At 40.3% G+C, this 22,772-nt stretch overlaps 2 protein-coding genes across 2 annotated transcripts; one reads left to right on the forward strand and one right to left on the reverse strand.

Moving 5' to 3' along the window:
* The first annotated feature begins 1,704 nt into the window (after positions 1 to 1,704).
* On the forward strand, positions 1,705 to 17,727 carry LOC145433654 (ATPase MORC2-like). Its single transcript, XM_080310813.1, has 23 exons — positions 1,705 to 1,882; positions 1,946 to 2,091; positions 2,174 to 2,276; positions 2,957 to 3,137; positions 4,487 to 4,580; positions 4,655 to 4,769; positions 5,598 to 5,726; positions 5,789 to 5,868; positions 6,687 to 6,739; positions 6,800 to 6,921; positions 6,987 to 7,127; positions 8,039 to 8,154; positions 8,214 to 8,384; positions 8,781 to 9,019; positions 13,909 to 14,124; positions 14,367 to 14,528; positions 14,596 to 14,635; positions 15,099 to 15,229; positions 15,445 to 15,556; positions 16,178 to 16,262; positions 16,327 to 16,420; positions 16,480 to 16,635; positions 17,392 to 17,727. The coding sequence occupies exons 1-23, from the start codon at positions 1,818 to 1,820 to the stop codon at positions 17,458 to 17,460; spliced, it is 2,820 nt and encodes a 939-aa protein (XP_080166939.1). The 5' UTR covers positions 1,705 to 1,817; the 3' UTR covers positions 17,461 to 17,727.
* Positions 17,728 to 19,076: 1,349 nt separating this feature from the next.
* Positions 19,077 to 20,049, reverse strand: LOC145433655 (large ribosomal subunit protein eL34-like). The gene is made up of 4 exons (XM_080310814.1): positions 19,940 to 20,049; positions 19,705 to 19,822; positions 19,303 to 19,412; positions 19,077 to 19,246 (listed from the first exon to the last, which is right to left on the reverse strand). Exons 2-4 carry the CDS (start codon positions 19,813 to 19,815, stop codon positions 19,129 to 19,131), a joined length of 339 nt encoding a protein of 112 aa, XP_080166940.1. The 5' UTR covers positions 19,816 to 19,822; positions 19,940 to 20,049; the 3' UTR covers positions 19,077 to 19,128.
* Positions 20,050 to 22,772: the final 2,723 nt, after the last annotated feature.

Here is a 22,772-nt window from a genome sequence, read left to right on the forward strand (position 1 = left end):
AACAAGCCTTCAACATTGCATCTTGAAATTAAAGTATAAAATTCTAATATGCTTGGCGGACCGGCAGGAATGTCGTCGCGGACCGGCGGTTGAGAACCACTGTACTAGAGGACCATAGCAAATTACAGCATAGCCACGCTGTAAATTGCTATGATAGAACGGTGTGTTTCCATGGTAGATAAACGGAGGGACACGCGTGCGTATATAGTACTCATACGCTTTTTGATTCTGAGGTGAAGTAGTGGTAGTTGAAATTTGAGGCAGGTTACACGTTACAGGCCAAGACGGTGTGTCATAATTCAATATGACAATCTCAATACCTCGCATTCCGATGTTTTTTACAAAAAATCCCAGAGAAAGACCCGGAGGTGGGCGAATAGGCCTACTAGGAAAACAACTGACAAAGTGCAATCAATTAAAATCAGATCAGTATGGTTCAGTTCGGTTTATTAGCAATATTTATCAGTTCAATACACCACAAAACTGCGATACAATGAAAAGATAGGAAGGTGTCGAAACGACTTGGTGTAGCCTAGTCTTTGGAATCAGAAGACAGCACCCACCTTTGCCTAGGCCAGTGGTTCTCAACCGGGGGTCCACGAAGTATTTTCAGGGGGTCCGTGAAGCCTCTAAATTTACAAAATAGTTGATTACCTAATTTGTATTTTTTTTTTAATTAGGAAAATCGCGGGATAGTTTCGCTTCATTACAATGTATATATATCATTGCTTCATTACTAGTAAAAATCCAGAACTCACATCGATAGAATGGCCGTCTAAGATGAAATATCCTTTCAATTGCTAAATTACCAATATAGCCTACTTATACATATATTTTGGTGTTTACAGATATTTTATTGGGGATTGTGGACAAAAATAAAAAAAATGGATTAGTAAGGTCCATCACGGTGTCTTCGACATAATATGCATAACCATTTTTCCATGATAACTTCAAGATGAGCTGCTTGATAGAAATAACCAGGCTAGGCGTTATATGTCTATTAAAAATGGTTTGTTAATTTTGGTGCCATATTTGTTGCCATCGTGCCAAAATGTGTCACCGGAAGCGAAACGCGTTATTATTACACCTATATTTGTTAAAATGGATATTTGACAGTCGTTTATATCAAATCGCAACTCGCGGATTTTCAAGACACAACCACGTATTTCAGGAAATGCAGTTGCAAAATTCACTTTGAAATAATATAGTATGGTGATATTTTTAAGAAATGTCATTTTGTTACCATGTATCACTAATAGCCTACAGATTTGCACTAAACAGATGACGATTGAGCTTCGGGGTGTCCGGGGGGTCCGTGACAGTCCAAAAGGGGTCCGCGAAGACAAAAAGTTGAGAAACTTCGATTGGATTAAGGATTTAAAGAGCATCAGAAGAACCCAGGCTGGCATGAAACGTCTAAGGCTGTAGAACAGGCCACACTTCGGTGAAAATGTAGTGACTATAATTATAGGGACTGACTAGCCAGTATTCATCCGGTAGGCATTTTATAAAGATTGTGCTGACATTTTCCAGTTATCTATTTGCGATTAAAGCATTTGTTTCTGCATTCATCTTTGGGATTACAATAAATTGTAGTTCGGTTTGTGACTGTGGTCCACCGGCGACCGGAGTTCACCTACTGACATTCTACTGCCAACTTCACATATCCGGTAAACGTAACCGGATTTTAGCGCCTCACGAATTTTTACCAAAGATTGTTGCTGTTGCCGTCTAGTGGACTTGGCTTGGGTGCGTGCATTTGAACCGAAGTTGTTGGATAAGTTTTGTCTACATGGGATTATACTAAAGGGAGGAAAATGGACGAAATTTATCCACATTTAACTAGAGCAAGTTTGGATCAGAACTATTTGCATGCGAACTCGTGAGTTTGAAAATATTGTAGCTTATTGTTTCGTATCCTACCCACATCGACGTCCTTTGACAGCACTACTCACGAGTTCTTGTTTGGTGCGCTTGCTGAGTTGGTCGATAATGCCAGAGATGCCGGAGCAACTAAAATTAATGTATTCACAAATGAAAACAATGATGTCAGAGGAGGTTTCACACTCAACTTTCTTGATGATGGTGAAGGTAATGTGTTGGTTGGTTGTTTCATTGTTTGAGCATCTGTTAGAAAATATATGGCTAATCCGAGTCGTGCAATCAATTCTAGGTATGGATCCTCAAGAGGTTGCAAATATTGTCCAGTTTGGACGTTCATCCAAACGTCTTTCAAGCGAAAATATGATTGGGCAGTATGGCAATGGACTGAAGTCGTATGTTATTTTTATCTATTGTAATGAGTGTTACTTTTGAGTGTCGTGTTTAGTTGTGCAGTGAAGATTCACAGTATAATGCAACAAAGCACATGCTGCATTTTCCAGAAGAAAATAATAATATATCATACATATCTAATTCCACTGTCATGGGTATTCTGCATTGCTGAATAAGGTATCACTTGTTTTTTAATCTGTTTCCAGTGTTTATATTATCATTTACCTGCAGAAGTGGATTGGAATATCTAACCAGTGACTACAGCTGACATATAAACAGTCTTTTGATTGCAGCTTGACACTAGAATTATTTGAAAATTAGCTTATAAGTCAAATGTTGACTCTTATAGAAATGTCATTTCATGTGGGTTAGTACACAATAACACAATGATTGTCACTTATGAGGAAATACAAGCACAACCAGCTTGAGCACTACCACAGTTTTGCTCTGCTTGAACAATAAATACTTACAAGTTTGACATGCATAGGATGCATTGTCTCGATATGCTTTGTATATAATAATAGAGCTTGGCGTGTGAGGAAATGATGGATTTGTATATTGTTCACAAATCCATCCTTGATGTACTGGAAACTTCTTTGAGCCATTGCCTATCATCTCTTTTAAACTCATTGTTAACTTCAAGTTTTGATTATTGTAATACTCTTGATCTCTTGTTACATAGGGGCTCGATGCGAATTGGAAACGACTTTATGCTTTTCTCAAAGCGAGGCAGAACTTGCACGTGCATGATGTTGTCTCGAACATTCCTTGATCGTGAGAGGATATCGAATATCATTGTTCCAATGCCTGTTTGGGACGCTGACAGCCGTAAGCCTATTCTTGATGGGAGCGGACGCACCAAGGTATTCTGTGATATGTATAAATGGTGTTGCATGCTAAGAGGCTGTTAATTAATATAGGTATCAATACAATGCACAATACATGATTTGATACCTAATATCATCTTGATGCTGTTGTAATATGTTGATGTATCCTTATTTATTGATGTAAGCCCTTTTTGTGTAGTTCTGACACCATTATTTTGACTGATTTTTAAAACGATTTCATTGATAGTAAATACCAGGAATATGTAGGTTAAATCAAAATTCATTATATTCACTGTCCATTAGCAGGTCGTATCTGTAGCGGTAGCAAAATGCATTAGTAACTCTGTATGCCTACCACAAATAGCATGATATTATCTATTTTTATTAGGTTGGTGCAAAGCTTCCCAAACTTTATTTACACAACACTACCTTGGACGCCCAATGAACTAGGTACCAAACAGCTTCTAAACCTGACCAAAAGATGTTTTGTTACTTGCACACACAAATCATGTATCCAGTTTCCGGGATATATAACTCTGGTTTATACAACCGGCGACCCACAAAAAATATTAGTGCGGGCCGATTTTGCTTTGTTATATGACCTGACAAATGGGACAAATATGCCATGCTCAAGTAGACAGGGGCCGAAATAACACTAGAATATTTGCACAGGAGTATTTGATTACAAAATTTATCGAATACCGTAACCTTGAATTGATATCGCGCTATTCGCCTTGAGGTGTCGCTGTATGTAATCTGATACAAAAATCTATGGGTGTACTCTGTTAACTCACCACCGCTGTTAGCAATTCCTAATGATACAGGGGGCCCCGTGCAACTACTAGAAAGTATGTGTGTGACCCGTGGTTTCAAAACGCAAGATAGGCTGCTACGTCTGACCCACTTGTGAAAGAGATTACATACCCCTGACATAACTCATAGATATTACAAACATTGCACTTTCTTAAAAAAATATTTGTCAGTTATTATTTGGAATATGAATCATTTTGAATTTGAATATGTTTGCTTATGAAACCACTGTGGCGACTGTTCTGATGTTAGCCTCTAACTAGTTGTTCCGCAGTGTCTGTTTTCTTTTGTTGGTCAGTTATGGTTATGTGTTGAATAAACGTAGTCGTAATCTGTACTGCATGGGATAATTTTTATTTGGATGACAAAAACAATAACATGATAGGCTCTACATACTCTAGACATGAAAAATATACAATAGAGCGATTGGCCACATTTGTGCCGTGGATCACAAGTTTGACAATCAAGTTAAAGCTCAACATCTTGGGCTATGTGCGGTACCATGATTTCGTTTGTCACTTCAAATTTTATCATTTATGGTCGTCTAATTTGATTGTGATTTGTTTTTTTTTCAGTATGAAACCGAAATGGCTCTCATTTTAAAGTATTCTCCATTCAAATCAGAGCGAGAAGTAATCAGGCAGTTTGATAATATCAAGGATAGGACTGGTAAGCATGCTGCAGAATATAGATGTATATGTCACCACAATATGCTTGACAACTGTGTATATCTATTTGTGTAGGCACACTGATTGTTCTGTATAACGTCAAACTTCTCGACTCTGGAAACCCGGAATTGGACGTCATATCTGATCCAGCGGATATCAGGATGGCAGAAGTTGATGAAGAGGACAAGAGGTTGGTAATGCTGTAACTTATCACTAATTGCTGTGAATCCAATTGTGACTGGTTTTGTGTTTTAGTGTCAGATCTAATTCCGTTTTGGATTCACCATGACACCAAGTTTAGCAATATAGTGGAACATAAGTTTTGTATAATACCCATCAAATCAAATGATAGATTTGACCTAAAGTACATCCAAAGTGTCTCCAATGGCATGTTTGGTGATTTGTAGAGGACTCTGGAATGGGAAAGGTTAACGAATTTTCAAAATTTTCTTCCACTGATCTAGTTTCTGGGACATGTAGACTCAATTGGGGTTCAATGGTATATGTATAATGGTCAACTTCTTTTGATTCCATCCATCAAATATTATAAGTCTCCCCTAAAGATAGACCGACTAACCTCTAAGTAATATAATCCTTGAATCACAGCAGGACATGAATATAGAAATGTCACCACACAGATTTTATTTTATTGTAGTTGCAGCATAGTCCAATATTCAGATATAGTGAAGTCAAAAGTGTTGACAAATCGAAATAATCTATTATGTATGCATGTCGGTCAAAACAAGATCCTTTCAAAACGATGTGTTCACAGGTTTCATGACAAATCCTTAAGGGGTAATTTATTGCTTGAAGAATCCAAGTCAATGCAACTCTGTCTCCTGGATTCGATTTATAACAATTCTGAATGACTTTTCTGTCGAAGCAAGCATTGTTATCTCAGCACTCTCTGACTCTGTAAAATTTAAATCTTCCTAATAAAACTCTTGTGTGAGCCAGCAAAAACACCCATACCTCTACCCGACCTGCTGTATTGAAATGGGATGTTTTTTTTATTTAGTAACTGGCCCGAGAGGGTCTCTTTCAAATCATACGTAGCAATTCTGTACCTCGACCCGAGAATGAAGGTCTATATTCAAGGGAAAAAAGTTCGTACAAAGAGGCTCGCCAATTCTTTGTACAAGCCCAAGTGAGTGTGTTGAAATAGGGGACCGAAATAACTGATGGTGATATTTCTATTTCGCTTCACAGAATGTATAAGTATTCTTCAACTCGGTTCAAAAAACGATCTGAGGAAGAAGTTAGGAAAGCGGAACACGAGTACAAATTAGGTGAGTGCACCCTTTTACTCTTATATCATATCAATTAATAGTATTTGCAATATTACTTTGCTGGTTTTAGTACATCGCCGTTGTAAATCGATGCACGTTGTTAGGATAGAATTTTCATGTATGTCTCTGTGTTTGCATTATACCATATGCAGTGGAGATCAAAGTTATCAGCATTGTTGTATGTCAAAATTATGTCGACTAGTAGAAATTGAGAGTTCTGAAAATTATTCAAGTAAGTATTTTATAAATATGGATTTGGTCGAGGTAACGCGTAGCCAACTAATGACAATGCGATAGGGGTACTTTTCGAAAATTATTCAGTCACCATGATGCGTGGGCTATTTCTGTCGATTGTCGTGACAATTTTGCTGGTAATAAGTGACGCATACTCATCCAATAACTAATTTCTACTTTACTACAAAATCCCAAGTGTAAAAACTTGAGTAGTTTGCTTGAAAAAAACCATTTAAGAGCTTCTTGGAGGTTTAGAACTTCAATATACAATTGCATAGTATGTTCATATTGAAATGAACCCGAACATTTTCGGCTGACACTCGTCGGGGATAACCGTCAGCATCTAGTAGAGAATTGGAAAGAACAATGCATATCAACAATCGTATCACAAAATATGACGTCACCAGCATGGAATTTCTAATATTCGGGGCGAAATTCAATATTCGCTTGAGTAGGTGTTGCGAGTACACAAAAACTGTGTTTGAGTTCTCTAAAAAAGTAAAAGTACTTGTTGTTGACTGCCTGTGATAGCTTACTTTTCAACTTCTGGGAATCTGTATTCACTATTTTATTTTTCATATCAGCGGAAGAAAGGTGGAGAGATGCTGAGAGCGACAGCAAGGATTTAGAAATGAAGGTACGGTGTGAAATTCTGCTCTAGCATTTTAACTAAACTGCCGACTCCGTTGATGTACAGTTGACTAACAAAGCCAACCCGAAGAAAGCGGAACTGGCCGAATTGCGGAAGCGACAAGAGAAATCGCGACTGTTGAAAAACGAAGCCTCGCAAACGAGGGAGAATTGGACGAAAAAGAAATCGTGCGGTTCCTTTTGAGGCGTTCGTGTAGTGCACCGAGTTCTCTGAACGGCGTGTCTCGTTGCAGGTCGTTGAAGGAGCCGAAAACGCTGGATTTCATTTTCGGGTTTAATATCACGAATCGACAGTATTACGGGATGTTCATTTACAATTGCAATCGGCTCATTCGCATGTACGAGCGTGTCGGGCCGCAGATCGACGGCGGCGTGTAAGTAAAGCGTAAAGCTCTTGGTCGTTTGGTCTTTGAGCGCGACTTTTTTGTATTCGAATTATAGGACGATTGTATTTGTGATCGCCCTCAGCAATATCATTTGGATCGACATGTCGTCTTCTGTTTGTCAGTTTCCCGTTAAAACTTGAATTATTTGCCGATCGAGTATTCACAGGAGCATAAATTTCGTTGTGTGAATTTCCACACGAAATCAGTAAAACTTTTTTTGTTTGACAGTCAATATATCTATAAACTTGATGACGTCAAACTTCTGTGCAAATAGTCACACATTTAACGACTTCTTGTATTTGTGACGTAATACGACCACTCGAATGCCTGTCCTCACACACACACACTCACATCATTTACCTTGCGCCTCGTGTTAGCACAATGTACCATTGTCACAGCTCACAGGGATTCCTGTTTTTTTGTTTATTATGTATTCACGGCTTTCACAATCTGGACATTAGAAAGTTGAATAGGCGAGGAATATAACATCAATAGTCTGCGTTGGTTTTTTTATCTAAAATTTGGAAATTGAAAGACGATATGACCTGCAGGAAATTGTATTGCGATTCAAGTGGCCGGCAGTACTTAGAAGGTCATTGTTGGTACTCGAGTGGAAGTAATGTCATAAATTTCTACTGAAGTACAATAAAAGTAGTGACATCCAAGTAATGACAAAAATGTAATTATTCTAGGCCCACTTTGCTTAAAAAATAGTAAACTGAAGCAGAAGTAGTTTTAAAGAATAAGTAGGCAAACGTACTTTTGGGACTTCGTGATACGCAATTACGACGGTCACATGACGAAGGGGTATGGTAGATAGCTGCGTTGGTCACGCACAAGCATTCTCGCTCCTATTTAACTATGATGATTTGGTGTTGGCATGTCCCTTTTCGATTTAGCAATTGCTCCGGCGTGATCGGAGTCGTAAATGTGCCCTACTTGGTGTTGGAGCCGACACACAACAAGCAGAACTTCGCAGACAACAAAGAGTACATGCACATGATGAAAGCTATGGGTATGGCTGTCAGTGTTTAAAAACATTGAAGGACATTTCTAGAGTATCTTTGTCTCTAGGTGATCATCTGCAATGCTATTGGCGGGAATCGAAAATCACCGAAGGCAAGGGTGTACATAGTTTCTGGGAGTCCTTTGGGTATTTGTCGCAGTCGTGGTCGGACGAGCCTTCCAACGAGTCGCGGTATCTGCGGTCGCGAGCGATGCACATCCCCAAAGTGATCCAGTGCGGTGGGTAGCTTGAATGCGCGTTAATGCAACTGTATGTGATTAGCGCATTGGTTTTTACTCCAATCTGCAAGCCTTCAGGTTCAGTGAACCCAAAATTTTACGCTGAGTAGCAGAGCAAAATTACTAGGACACGTATCTTATATTTTGCTCTTTAAAGGCAGAAATCGGCATTGTTCCAAGCAATCTGAACATTGCATTCTGCTGTTGATTTCTGACGTTGAGGGCAATCCCCAGCGCCCAGACCAGATTATAATTTATTAGTTACTTCTACTTCTAAGTAGCAACGATCACTGCTTTAACTATCTCCGTGCAGCCACGTGTTTATCCGTATGTCAGTTTTTATAGTCTGTCTTCAAAAATTGTGTCTCGATTCTCATTTCAATTTCTTTCTGTTAGATGGGTGTCGGAAATGGCGGGTGTTGCCATTTCAGTCCAGCACCATAGGCCGGGAGCCGCCGGACAATTGGATTTGCTCGATGAACCCCGATCACAAGCACAACAAGTGCCAGTGCGCGGAGGAGAAGCCTTCCGTGCCGCTCGGGGAATTTAAAAAGGAGACGAAATCGGTCGAACAGAAACGTGCCGAGAAAGCGGAGAAGCTGCAGAAAATGCAGCGGGATCTGGATAAACTTTCGGTGGGCATTGAGTTTGTGGCTGTGAATTCAGAATCTGTTGGTTTCTGGTCTGCAAGCAGTGTCGGGAGGTGGTCAGTAGCTTTTGTTTTTCAGAGAACTCGAGCAGATTTTGCCTTCTTGTACCTCTACGTAACAGTTTTTTCCAGTTCTTTTAGGCAAAACTCGAATCCCTATTTTTCCAATTAACTCTGACAACTGGGTGGAAGTAGCTTTAGTAGGGTTAGGATGCGCGTGCGCTGTTGGGTTACCCGGCGCTTGAGCATGTGCCACGGTGAATAGCAACAAACATATAGTTGGTGAAAGCAGTCGGCATTGTTACTAGCGTAGAACTAATGTAGTATATCTCTTCTCTCCAGCAGACAAGCAAATTAATGTTCTCTTTCTCTTAATTAAATGGTATTTCCGTCCATATTTGTTAGCAAAAGAATTCTTGAGTTAGTTTCGTGATAGTCTCATTAATTGGAGCCCGAAATAGGACGGTGTGTTTGTGTATGCCTGCGACTTGAAAGTCATCCCTGCCAGACATGGGGTGATTACTTCATGAATGTAATCGATTGCGATTACGATTACTTCTGTAACTCACGATTACGATTACAGCAAAATCAGGAAGTAGTCGAGTACGATTACGATTACATTGGAAAAGTAATCACGATTACTCACGATTACATTTATTTTGCTTCTTAGAATTATCTTTGAACACATATTGGAAGACAGTATAACGATTGCGAAGAAAAAGCCACATGAGAGAACAACTTTCTTTTCAAATGAGACGTCATGACGTCATTTTCTGTCTACGTCAAAATATACCTATTGCTCAACTTCATAGCTGACGATTTCTTGCACCGAACGATTTGCATTCTAGACAGGGCCGTAACCGAACCTCTCAAGAGGGGGGCACCAAATTATTTCGTAAATCCACATAAATTATAGAGTATTTTCAAGAGATTTATTTAACTTGAAAATTTTCTTCGCGCTTCGCGATTTAATGTCGCTAAATATCTTAATTTTGAAATGCCCACGTCTCCACCCCAAGGAAAAATGTGCATAATTTATAAAATAGGCATTTCGGTGCCGGCCATTACTTTTAGTATGTATCCATCGTCCATAACCGAGCTGGATGGCCGCAACGAATAATCCTGTCCTCCCAATCCGAGCCCCACAATACAAATGCCACCCAGGGCACCCACAGAGGAATATGCACACGTGAAGAAATGACAAGTTGTGTGTGCGTCTCAAGGAATATTTGCTTCGGTTTTGTTATAGTCTGCTACGTTTGGGTGACTCCAATATCTCTTGACTATAGCAGACGATAGGTCACCAGAAGATATTATAATCATGAATTGCGTGCCCTAAATTTTCAAAGACACCACATCTTCCAGCTCGTCCTGTATCTCTGACGACGGGCTGATAGAGGATCAAAAATGAATAGTAGGCTAATATATGGAATTACCAATAATATGGATAAACTAAATTCAGTCACGAACTTGAAATATTTTTCGCACTTGGCTCGACTTGAAAGCAAATACACAGCGAATCCACATCGCATCAAAAGGTGTCGTCCAGATGTGACTAAAATCTCGTTCGTAAAACGGGAGTCAGGGGGACTTCGCCCGTCAGAAGTTTGATTGATCATCCTGTGGGGGCCCAAGATCAACGTTTCGGGTACGAATTGCTGTTTTTGTCCAGGTTCTAGCTGCAACCCATACTAGCATGGTATATATAAGCGGATATAGTTATGGTTGCAGATCCAAATGTTGAGTAAAGAATTGCGAAAGAACGATTGGTGCCCGTTTCAAGTAGGGTCATATGAGAATAAGATGAAGTGAAAATAAAATTCGGCCTTCAATACCGATATTGTGAACTGCCGTTCCGAGTAACGGCAAATAACGACTCGGATACGATCAATATCAGCAGCGGTTGATGTTTAATTCTCCGATATCGAAATTGTTATGTTCAATTTGTCGAGTACAAAATTTCAGTTCTTTGTCCGGTGTACGTATATAGGGTGCTCGTCAAGCAGCAACAGTGAAATTGCATTTAACCAAGCGTACCCGAACATCAAAAATACGGTACTATTTGAAACTAGGCAAAGTTGTGATTATTATTATCCTGCTGCGAGGTAGTGGCTTCTGAGTGTATTGACAACCTGACATAAGGCATGGCGGGTGTTCTTCCATCACACAAATACATGTTCATGTACATGTACATCAAATATATGTTTACTACGTGTGGATAATTCGTTGCACAATTACGAGTAAAGTCCATACTTGTGATATAATAATGGGCGGTAACATCTGAAAATCTGACGTTTCTCCCACCAATAACCTAGTATAATATCGCACTCTTCATTATTCAAGAATGTTCATTGTTCAGTTCATTCATATTTAGTCATTGTAGAAATAAAAAGTAATCGTTCTTTCACAAAGAAATCGATTAGATATGTGAAATAGTCGATTACGATTACGATTACTTTGGATTTTTTTCGAATGTAATCGATTACGATTACTTGAAAATGCTGTAATCGTCGTAATCGATTACGATTACTAATCACGATTACCCCATGTCTGATCCTTGCGCAAAGTGCGCATATTCATTAGGCTACTCTAACAAGGCTTTGCCAACTTTTATCGGGAAATGCAGCAATGCAGCTCAAACGTCGTTATAATGAGCAAACAAATTGTTGCGATGTCAGATTCGCAAGTTAAGGAATTACTGATTAGATGCGGACTCCTCATTCGCTATCATCTGTAGGCTACTAATTCTTGTCTGCTTTATACTCTCGTATACCCTCGATGTACCTTGTCAGTGTTTGATTTGTTATTATTACTGCGCATTGTGCAGTGCACGGCGTTGAATTACGTTGTCAAATATTGATGAAACACGAGATTCTCAGTGTTGGGATGACTCGAGTCATGACTTGACTCGAGTCACCTTTTTCGTATGACTTGACTTGACTCGAGTCACTCTGCTAAAATGACTTGACTTGACTTGACTCGGCGCATCAGAAATGTGGATTGACTCGTGACTCGGAGCAAAATTCACGAGTCAATTTCGAGTCATCAAGTATAATCGGTTTCGATAAAAATCACTGTATCTTGCATTTGTTCGGATTGTTCGCGAAACGCTGATGTGACCCGTGAGAGCGACCAATCATTCAATGATCGTGCGTTTTACTGAGCCTCCATTGTTCTCTCACAAATATATTTACCGCAAGCGAAGTGATCGAAGCTTACAGCTTACGTTGTCGTAGACTAGTATAGTAAGAATTTTATAGCAAAATGTTTATTTCTGTTCTCCGTTCTTACCTTAACCAAACTTCTTGTTTTATTGAAATTGAATTCGAATATTATATCGTCCTCAACCATTGGCGCAGATTCGAATTGTATCATATCAATTTGTAAATGGGTACTGTATTGCATCTAATCGATTCGTTTCTCTCACTCTATTTTGGCCGTTGAGTATAAACTGAGGCTATGCAATTATATACATACGTAGTTTAGCAGTTCTACTCATATGTGAACGATACAGCGCTTTCTTGTGTTTATATTTAAATCTATATTCTTTCATCGGTTCAAAATCAATGACCACTCAGTCTGTATTTCAGACAGCTAGCAAAATGCCATAACGTAGCATACCTCATACTTCGAAAAGGCAACTTGACTTGAAATGTGACTTGACTCGTGACTTGACTTGACTTGACTCGACTTGACTCGAGTCACCTCCAAAAATCGAGTGACTTGACTTGACTCGAGTCACCTTCGAAAATCGATTGACTTGACTTGACTCGAGTCAAAATGTGCAATGACTCGAAATGACTCGTGACTCGAAGGTAATGACTTGATCCCAACACTGGAGATTCTCGGTAGCGCAAATTCTGAATTTATTCGATTAGTTTGAATGGGCACCTTCTATGTTCCAATAAACTTAATTGCTGGACGGACTCTATCGAGCGCAACCATATCGCGGATCGAATTACAAACAATTGCGATTTGTATTTCTATTGATAAGGTCGCGTCATGCGCCCATATTGCTCTTGCTGCAATAACACCTGGATAATTGAAATCGCACCATTTCACGATCAAATTGACTGGCTGATCTGGGCTTCTGTAGGCCCCGGGCTGATATTAACCGGCTGACGATTATCCCCGACGAGTGTCAGCCGAAAATATTCGGGTTCATTTCGATATGAATATACTATTCAACAGGTTTGATTTAACGTGCCTTTATGCAGGCCTGCACGCTATAATCGCTGGAATGAACTATCAGGTGCACCAGGCTAAGCCTGAACTATTGAGTCTACTGCAGGGCTGGCGCATGTGATAACATCGCTGGCCTAAACTGTAGCGTCTGCTACAGGCCTCGTATGATTTGCCTGCTATCTCTACTTATGCGATTGTTATGTGATACTGGCTTAAGACGGACAGCATGAAATTGAATAACTTGGAATCTGCGCAATTGGCAACGAACAGACTCGAACGGACGTAATTGATTAGCGCTTATACTAAATTATCATAAGATGCGTGTTAAGGCCGAGTTATCAAAAGATACGACAGTCCTGAATCACCTGAAATATGTGCCACAACAGAACAGATTTCGCAGCAGACTTCAATCCTATTAATCCGTGAAACAGTTCGTCGTCATCGTATTCAATTGTTCACGCATGTGTTGGTTAATAGTGAATAGTTGATATTGAATCGAGATCGAGGAATCGCGTCAACACGATGAAGCTTATCCTATCCATGTATTATGGGCAGTCACTGATTTACGCACGTACTTAAGGGTAATAAATAATGAGTTAGTGAGTGCGCGCAGACTCTTCAAAAATTGAGGGGAACATTGCTCGCAAGCCAGTATAATGCTGACCAGTTTCACTTATTCCGCACACACAGAATATCCAGACAGTGTCGAGCTCGCGAGACGCGCAGAAAAAGTTGTCGAACGTGTCGTTTTCCCCGCCGCGCAGAGTATCGGGTCGCAGCGGAAGGAAATCGACGTATTCTTCGGATTCTGATTCGGAAGAAGAGGAGCAGAGGCCGGCGCGTAGAAGTTCCAGCCAACGCCGACAGCCTAGTGACGACGAAGATGAGGAAATGGAAGAGACGCAGGTAAGACAAACGGGTATACTCGCGTCACTACCAGTGTTGGGATCAGGCCGCTACCCTAGGGTCACGAGTTAATGCCAGTTTTGACTTGAGTCGAGTAATTTCAAAATTCGCAAAGTCACGAAAATTTTCAAGTTGACTCGAGGCAATTTCGAGTCGTCAAATGTTTGCAATTTGTGTCATAAACCGCATTATGGTGCAGAGGAGGGGTATTTGTTAAGAAATGACACACATACCGTTTTCAGCTGAGCGACCACTCGACCAGGCGCGACAGTACCAGCCTGAAGCGGAAAGCGTCAAACGCCAAACCGCCGACGCCCCGCAAGCTGGCCGCCGTACTAGCTTCGTCCAATCACGTGTCGAGTTCCAGGCAAGTCAGGGATCACTCGCCGAAGAGAAAGAAAAAGGTCAGGCAGTTTTTTTTTGTGTGGAGCTTTCGCCCCCGAGGTATTCACACTCTTTTTTTCTGTGCAGCACTTGGAAGAGGACTCTGATGCCGAAGAGGACGAATCAAGTGCGTGTTTTATCGAGTATCAATTATAATGATAGGAGTCGAGTAGTGAGTGCCGACACTAATATTTTATGACCTTTTCCATGAGGTATATTATCAACGAGAGTCGTACCTCCAACACTGCGGAAGTCTTCAAACCTTGATCGTTCTGTATCCGAAACATCTCTGCTAAACCGTGATCAGCTCTCAGCGCTGTCACAAAGTGCAAAGAAATGAGCATTGTTAAAAATAATGCTAAATTATCTTCAATGTGATGTGAAACTGGCTTGTTATTATTAACTTATTATTTTATGGTCATATGCATGGTGCCTATTCATACTTTCCCGCGTCATCCATGCGGTTTCAACTTAATCATGAGCGATAATCTAATCACTTTTGTACACGATTTTGCACAGTCCTATGCGCTGGGGGTTTCTCGTCAGACAGTCCTATGAATTGAATTTTCTCTCTCTCTGTCTTCTTCCAGTTAAGACGGACATCGGGCAGATTGTCGAGGTCGAGCTGAACGGCAAATGGAGACGTGGCAGCATTGTCTCGACCAAGGTGGTCAAGAATCAGCCGGCTCGGTGGAGGGTCAAATTCGAAGCGCACCCTCAGGTTTGCGGCTTCTGTTTTTGCGCGCCATCGTCGTTGCTGATTTGATGGCTACCACATACTTTTTCAGTTAGCAGCCCTTAATCTTAACCCTTACATACCGGAATATGTTAATACATACATGCTTGAGTTTACCATGCTTAATTTGCCAAGTACTGCATATCACTAATCAAGTGAAACCTTCGGTTTTGAATTTCATAATGGTGTTGGCGTTTCAGGACCGTTTTGACAAATGGCTTGACGAAGGCTCCCCAGGTCTTCGATTTGTAAAGGACGATGGTCTCTCGAATGGGAATGTGAAAGCGAAAATCACTGCCAAACCGAATCCCGGTGAGTGTTATATTATTGTCTTGTAAATTTTGAAGAGAATTTAGAATACTATCGCTCCGGTGTGATGTAACGCCTGCCGCACCTTTTGCGACATTTTAGTTTCAGTTTGAAACCTGCTACTTGAGAGAAGTCGCTCGAATATTGGAGCTTTGTCAAGTACCCAGTGCTATATCGCCATTACAGATACAGATTCGATTTGCGATTATTCTTTTCCGTCGTCAACAAGTCATAAATAAGCATAAATTTTATGTGATGGTTGCACGTTCTTCGCGAGTCGAGTTGTGATAGCGTACGAATGTTTTTGAAATGTGCACTCCTGCTGTAATCCAGTACTTCAATTGCAACTATGGCAGTACTTACGTGCAGAATGAGAATTGAAAATTATGAGGTGGAAGTACCACCAAAATTCTTGTTTGCACAGACTTACATTAATTGTTTGTCCGAATAAACGTGGATTGGAACATTTCAATGAATTAACAGTACCCCACAAAACGAATATGTCATACAGATGGCCGCATACTCAGTTATACCGCAAATGCAGTCCTGCCCAATTCATGTCCGGGACATCTTGCAAAATTAGGAGTGTATTTACAATAATAATTATTTCACCACAATTCAAAGCGAAAACTGTGACGAAAAACACCGTTGAGGAATCCGAGACTAATCTGGAGAAGGAACAGCATGAAAATGCTTTGGGTAAACTCAGGTTGGTGCTAGGGAAACACTTGTTGAACGCTGCTCGCTTGCAGTTGACCATTGTAAATATCTAGAACGTGCCTGCGTTATTTCTTGCCGCCCCAGTGGAAAATGCCGAAAGAAGAAATCAATAATCTGACGCTTCAAGAATTGGTCGACTTTCCGATGGTATGCTTGTGACGGTGATCGACCATGTCGAGTCTTGAACATGTGCTTTGTGGTTTCAGGATGACTTTTTCGATCATTACGAAAAAGGTCTCAGAAAATTAGTGAGTAACTTCAGAACTCAGGCTGACCAGCAACGGACAATCGCGAGCAACTGCAAGAAAGAGCTGGAAGCCACGAGGCAGCTGCTTCTGAGTACTCTGCGTAAAGTTGAACCCGTGAGTTTGATGTCGGTACAGGCCATACTTCGATGTCGTGTAGAGCCCGACTACCAATATAACACAAAGTCATAAGTTTTGGCTGTTAATAAAATCTTACATAGATCAATTGCAGCTTTTACTTGATCGTAGCTATTTGAAAAAATATATCCCTCTGTTTCGCAATAAATATCGCAAGCTTCTAAATTTGTATCCGCTCAAAACATACAAATGTACAGTGCGATACGCAAGACATGACGCAACATATTGAGCGGATTTGGGTATGTGGAGACAAATAATTTTGGTCTCTTATCCCTCTCTTCCAGCTCGATCTACCCCCCCCCCCCCCCCCTTCCGATATTGATGTATCAGCTGACTTTCTTTGGATAATTCTTGCTCTGTTCATTTTTTGTTCGCTTGCTTGTATACATGCTTCATCTGGTATTTTTCTTGTCTGACTTGTAAAGACGTCATAAGGGGAACCAATCTTGATAAACCCAGTACGCTCCCACGATTTTTTTGGGTGCTTCCATTTTCACGAAGTGAACTCTGATGGCCACTTGAATCAATACAATTAACACATGCTTGAAACAGATATTGTAAATTCCCTCGTGAAGAAAAACAGTACAGATATGATAGCTAGAGAAACTGAAAGATGCTCATCAATTCCACTCGTAAACTTTTTTTAGACTTGAGTATCGCGTACTTGGGATGAGTAGAAGTTGATGGATGGGTACTCTACTGGGATTGCTATATTTTGTTGATTTCCAAATTCAGGATACACCGGACCTGGAGGGAGAGGCTCTCATGGAGCATGCGAGAAATTTTGTGGAGGAGGACACTTGATGAAACCAGCTGTTGCTGATAAGGAGTGGCAATGGTGACAAGACGCAGTTATTGCTGGATGCAGCGCTGCCGGCGACCTCTTATGATACTTAGTACATCGGCGTACTTGTTCCTGGATTGTTTGACGTAACATCTGACATGCAGACTAGCATCCACCGATCATGCCTGTTTTAGCGTGAACCACTTTTTCCTGGGAATGCCTCTTTTAAATGTTTGTAATAAAGATTCCGCTACTTTTTTGATAAATGCTTGAACTCCGTGCAGCAATTTCGACTGGTGTTATATTGCTTGGGTATATATTATGTCACCATTTCGCATTTGGATGGATTTTTCTCTACCTGGTCTTGCATTACGTTTACTGCCTGTAGGACTGATCTGTGGTTGAGTGGCTACTTATTGGGATTATTTTGTCCATTTCTATCTGATTTAGGCGGGTTCACAACCACTCCCAATCTACAGAATCCTTGGTTAACCAATACTGAATGCCTCTCACTTGTAATGCATACGCAACTAATCTGAAGTCTCAAGCACGTTGTTAGTAGGGCTTCGCAAATTAGGCACTATATCTTGGGGTTACCATATTTTGGAAATCTGAAATGAAGTTTTCAAAATTTCAATACCGGATGAAATCCTGAAAAGATGTAGCGCACAAGATAGTTTTTTCCTTCATTCACGTTATCAGGTGATCAACTAAAAATAACGGTCAACTTTCCAGGCCAACTCCCGTAACACTTGCTGGAGCGTTACTTCGGTGCTGATTTAGAGGACGTTTGGTAACCCTACTATACCCCGTTAGCGGTAGCCTATGATTTGACAAGTAGAATATACCCATTACGAGTATTTTAACGATGACAGTTCAAATTTCAATACCTTCTGATACTGAGTGTTTGTTACCAGGGGATTTGAATTAGTCAGCGTTGCTACTCAAAGTGAAGTAATTCAGTTAAATTTTACAGGATTACAAGCAGAAGTACCAACGTTGAAGCTACTTTAAGTGGAAGCAGAAAGCAATTCGTCTGACAACAGTGCGTATAGACTAAAAAAAGGTCATCACTTCGGATTTTTTTTGTGCGCAACTTAGATTCTGGGCGCGGAGACCTTGTCAGCACTGCGCATTTGCGCAGCTTAGAGGGAACATTGCTGACAAGTACTCTGACAGATTTGCTCGAGGGTTGAAGTAGCCTAAAATCATGCCACCGGGGGAGAGATCAACTACATAAGCGCTTTAGAAAAGCAGTAAGTCCAACTGACTACCGCCGGTTGAAACAGCTTTCAAAACATGTCGCACTATACAGCTCATGTTAATAGCTGTAGAAATGCCAGCTCTTCATTGTATTCGAACAAAAATCTACAGTCTTGAAGTTGTATGTAACTGGAAATATTCTTATCATCACTCAAGGGTACATACTGGAACTTCCAAATCTTCTTGGTGCTATTATGTCATCACTGTGATACTAAATTACTTCCAACACGCTAGTTTCAAAAGAAAGCAGCAGAAAGTAATATTTATTCCATAACCTACTGGACTTCATCATCAGCTAGCAATAAACTTCATATAGATCTATTTCCTTCTGCTGTACTGCTCGTAAATCAACTCATAACCAGGCTCTTGCACACACTGTGATAGTACTTTTATTGGTGCATTGTTGCAAATAGATGTGATCGGGATTACTTCTTTTGCTGCTGAGCTTTTAGCACTCGAACAACGATCTTTTGCTCCTCCACAAGGAATGCACGCACAATACGATTTCTCAACGCCGACGAGCATAAGACACCACCGTACGTTCTATAAGAAAGGGAATGTATATAACAGGGAAGACGAAGTGTTTATGGCTGTCTTACCTTGAGACGGTCTTGATACGTTTACATCTTGACATAAGTTGTTTCGGTCTGCCTGGTTTGATTCCAAACAGCTTCTTTTTTGTCACCGCACATTTTGGTATGGTTCCAACCTACAAACATCAAAATTTTAATGGCTATATACTGCACACAAGCTCTTGAGGGAATCATATTTGCTAATTATTTTCATAAGGTGTTGACTCGGGAAAACGCCTCCTCAATTAAGTATAGACTCGACAAATCCCTGCTGTAGGTGTAAATTATGCATGTGTATTGAATGCACTACAAACAATAAAAACCACCTGTCAAAACAATTAAGGTATATACCAGCTCAATAACAACACATATAATTAATTTGGTGGAACAGACATACTTCTTTACTTTAATAGAGCTGCCACTACTCACCTTCTTAGTACGAAGATATACTAGACGACCACCTGGAGTCTTCGATATCCGCCTACGGTTTGATGTTGTGTTGTAAGCAGTGCGCCGGCGATAACGCAGTCTTTGTACCATGGCGTATCTGATAACCAACACCAATAATTACTTACAATATGGTATCATAAAATAACAGAATGGCTAGATGATCATAGTCCTTCAAGTTTGTTACTGTTAACAAAGCGACCTGCATAAACATTACCTTTTCGGCTATTTCCTATATGAGAAAATCAACCGCAACGTCCACGCTGAACGTCGATAGAGAGAGAGGCCGGCTAGCATCCCGACTCTCTACCGCCAAATATCCTACTCGACACCATCGAGCCATAACTGTATTTTCACTATCAGTATTGGTTTTATCAGCAATTTTTATCAGTTCAATACACCACAAAAATGCAATACAATGAAAATATAGGGACTTTTGAAGCGACTTGGAGTAGTCTACATCCTACAGTCGGTTACGAAAAACAATTCTCAATTCCAGCCTCAGCGAAGCGGAACGAAGCTGCAAAATCTGTCGTTGCCGTTCCATTATAGAAATTAAACATGGAACGGTAACGACCGATGTCTGAAATATCGGCATTGTTCGAACAATTGGAGAGTCGCAACGGGTCATTGTTATCGCCACTGTGTTGCGGTTACCCGATTATTCTGAACAATGCCGATATTTCAGTCTTGGAGGGCGGATTCTAAGTGGATCAGTGCCTGATCATATTTTAATTTATATTTTATGGAATCGGTGCAACAGTAGGCTTACCATATTTTGGAAATAAAACAAGAGGACACTTTTTCAGAAATTTGAGACTCAAAATCCGGTGATTTTTCCCACTTTGTGATCGGTTGACTAAAAAAAAAGTCATCTTTCCGCCCGGAACTAAAATAACCGTTTTTCACATCGAAATACCCGCCGGAGTGTCAGTTATGTGCTAATTTACGGTATATCACTCGCAATTTGCTCTAAATCTGACCTAAATTGTCAAAAAAGAGGACAAAATCTCAAAAGGGCGTCCTCCGAGGACACTTTCAAAAAAGTCAAAAAAGAGGACAAATCCTCTTAAAAGAAGACGTATGGTAACCCTATGCAACAGTAGCTTTCGATCAACACCAGATTCAGTAATTTCTGCACTCGGGAAGATAGCTTTTGGATTGCCAGAAATCATACTGTCGCTTACGCAAAACAATTCTCCACTCCAGCCTCAGCGAAGTGGAACGAAGCTGCAAAGTCGGTCGTTGCCGTTCAATGTTTTTTATTTCTATAGTTGAGCGGTATTTTTCCCCGAGCAAGCAAGCGTGAAGACAGGTGTTGCGTATCTATCCGTTGGTTAGTTATCTATAATCGAAGTCATCACCCAGGAACACGATTTTGCCCAGCTCTATTCACGAGTAAGTATAAATTTACAAGCCAAAACGAGACAATTTCGGAAAAAATCAGAATGTACTCAAGGTTTATACAATGATATATATACAATGATTGGAAACTGCCACGCCCCTTAACGCTGTAAGATAGGTTCCCAGGGAAATCAGTCCGTCGCGGGACAATTTCTTGAGCGGAGGTACGGGATGGCATATGTCGACTGTGGGGAAGTGCTGCAATCGACCTTGCTTGAGTAATATTTCACTGATTTTCCTTAATGGGGATGGTGAAAGTATCCATATGGATGTCAAATAGCCGTTAGCGACGAAAATGATGCTTTTTCTTAACGTCTTGTCCTCGTGATGGAAGTGCAGAAATTATGCTTCTGTCCTTATCATCACCAACTGTAATGGTTTCTATTCTCCATTTAGCGGCCAAAAGTACACCAGATTGGACTGGATTCAACAAAAAACTTTTTTAGATATAATATGACCTTGGCCAATTGTAGCTGTCTGGTTGAAAGACTTGATGTCATTTCAATACCTCCCTATCCTAATCTTACCACTATCTGTTGGTACTTTTAAATGATAAAATACCAATAATACCAACTAGATCTCATCCTCTCTGATGATTGACAATTAAAGGATGTGCTAGTTGTATTGTTACAGTTATATTATAAAATGGAACAGTTATAGTCGAGCAGAGGTTCTCGAATAAATTGTATGGTAAGCAGATAAAACTTGGATTATAAACTTCTAAGCAATATATTATTCATGGTCATATTATTACTCGGTTACATAATAATTCTCAACTTGAAGGAATGTCAACCCGCTATTTGAGAAACCCATTCATCGTATGGGACTGCCCTAAGACACAAAGGAAAATACTACGGTGGATTTGATACAATTGATACAAATAGCATCACGATATCCAAGAACTTTCAACGAGAATGATATTGTGAAACACAAAAACGAGCTCACGAGCAGTGGTCATTTTTGATCATCTAGTTTGAAATTCGTGAAGATTTAAGCAAAGTTCGTTGCGCTAGCAACATAATATGTAGAGCATACATATAATAGGAGTCCGGGTACCGAGCATCCTACAGCAGTCGTCAGATTATATTTTCATCCGAACAAGAAACACACAATGTAGCCTACAATGCGATGCAATGAACAGCTAGGAGGATGCCGAACGACCAGTTGCGGTCTCTGGCATCCACCTCAGCCTGGTACCCGATGTCACAGTACCTTTTTTTAGTGTTTCTCTTCTCCGCGAAGCTCTTTCTTGTTGATTCACATGTGATCGTTTGCTTTACTGTCCTACAAGTTTGCTTAATATCCAAGTTTTTCAGTTGAAAGTAAAAAATGACGCCATGCTTCAATATCCGACAGTGCTGATGGATATCATGAACGCAAATAGAGGAGATGAGCTCATAATCCAGACCAGAAACCGGGGTTGTTTTCGCCAATATGTTGCGTATGACAGGTTTACTTGCATGTGGCGAGGCAATGTTTCACACGAAAACGTATACCAATGCCCGTTTATTCAAAATATACCTGATAAACGTTTTGACACTTCTTGGATATAAACTAAACGTTGTGAAGTGCTCCCCATGAATTACCTGTAAATCTTGAAAATTAACAAGGAGTAGCCTACTTGTCAAGATTGATAGCTGGAAGGA

This window comes from Botryllus schlosseri, chromosome 2 (assembly GCF_051294905.1).
Source record: "Botryllus schlosseri isolate E-star chromosome 2, Bs_hap1, whole genome shotgun sequence".
Taxonomy (NCBI): Eukaryota; Metazoa; Chordata; class Ascidiacea; order Stolidobranchia; family Styelidae; genus Botryllus; species Botryllus schlosseri.

What these genes read in the sequence shown, in the direction of transcription:
- LOC145433655 (XM_080310814.1), bottom strand. Translation starts at nt 19,815, where the DNA reads ATGGTACAAAGACTGCGTTATCGCCGGCGCACTGCTTACAACACAACA. An exon ending in TATATCTTCGTACTAAGAAG is followed by an intron (nt 19,413 to 19,704) that starts GTGAGTAGTGGC and finishes TGATGTTTGTAG; the next exon opens with GTTGGAACCATACCAAAATG. An exon ending in CGTATCAAGACCGTCTCAAG is followed by an intron (nt 19,247 to 19,302) that starts GTAAGACAGCCA and finishes CCTTTCTTATAG; the next exon opens with AACGTACGGTGGTGTCTTAT.
- LOC145433654 (XM_080310813.1), top strand. Translation starts at nt 1,818, where the DNA reads ATGGACGAAATTTATCCACATTTAACTAGAGCAAGTTTGGATCAGAAC. An exon ending in TATGGCAATGGACTGAAGTC is followed by an intron (nt 2,277 to 2,956) that starts GTATGTTATTTT and finishes CTTGTTACATAG; the next exon opens with GGGCTCGATGCGAATTGGAA. An exon ending in CTCTGCGTAAAGTTGAACCC is followed by an intron (nt 16,636 to 17,391) that starts GTGAGTTTGATG and finishes TTCCAAATTCAG; the next exon opens with GATACACCGGACCTGGAGGG.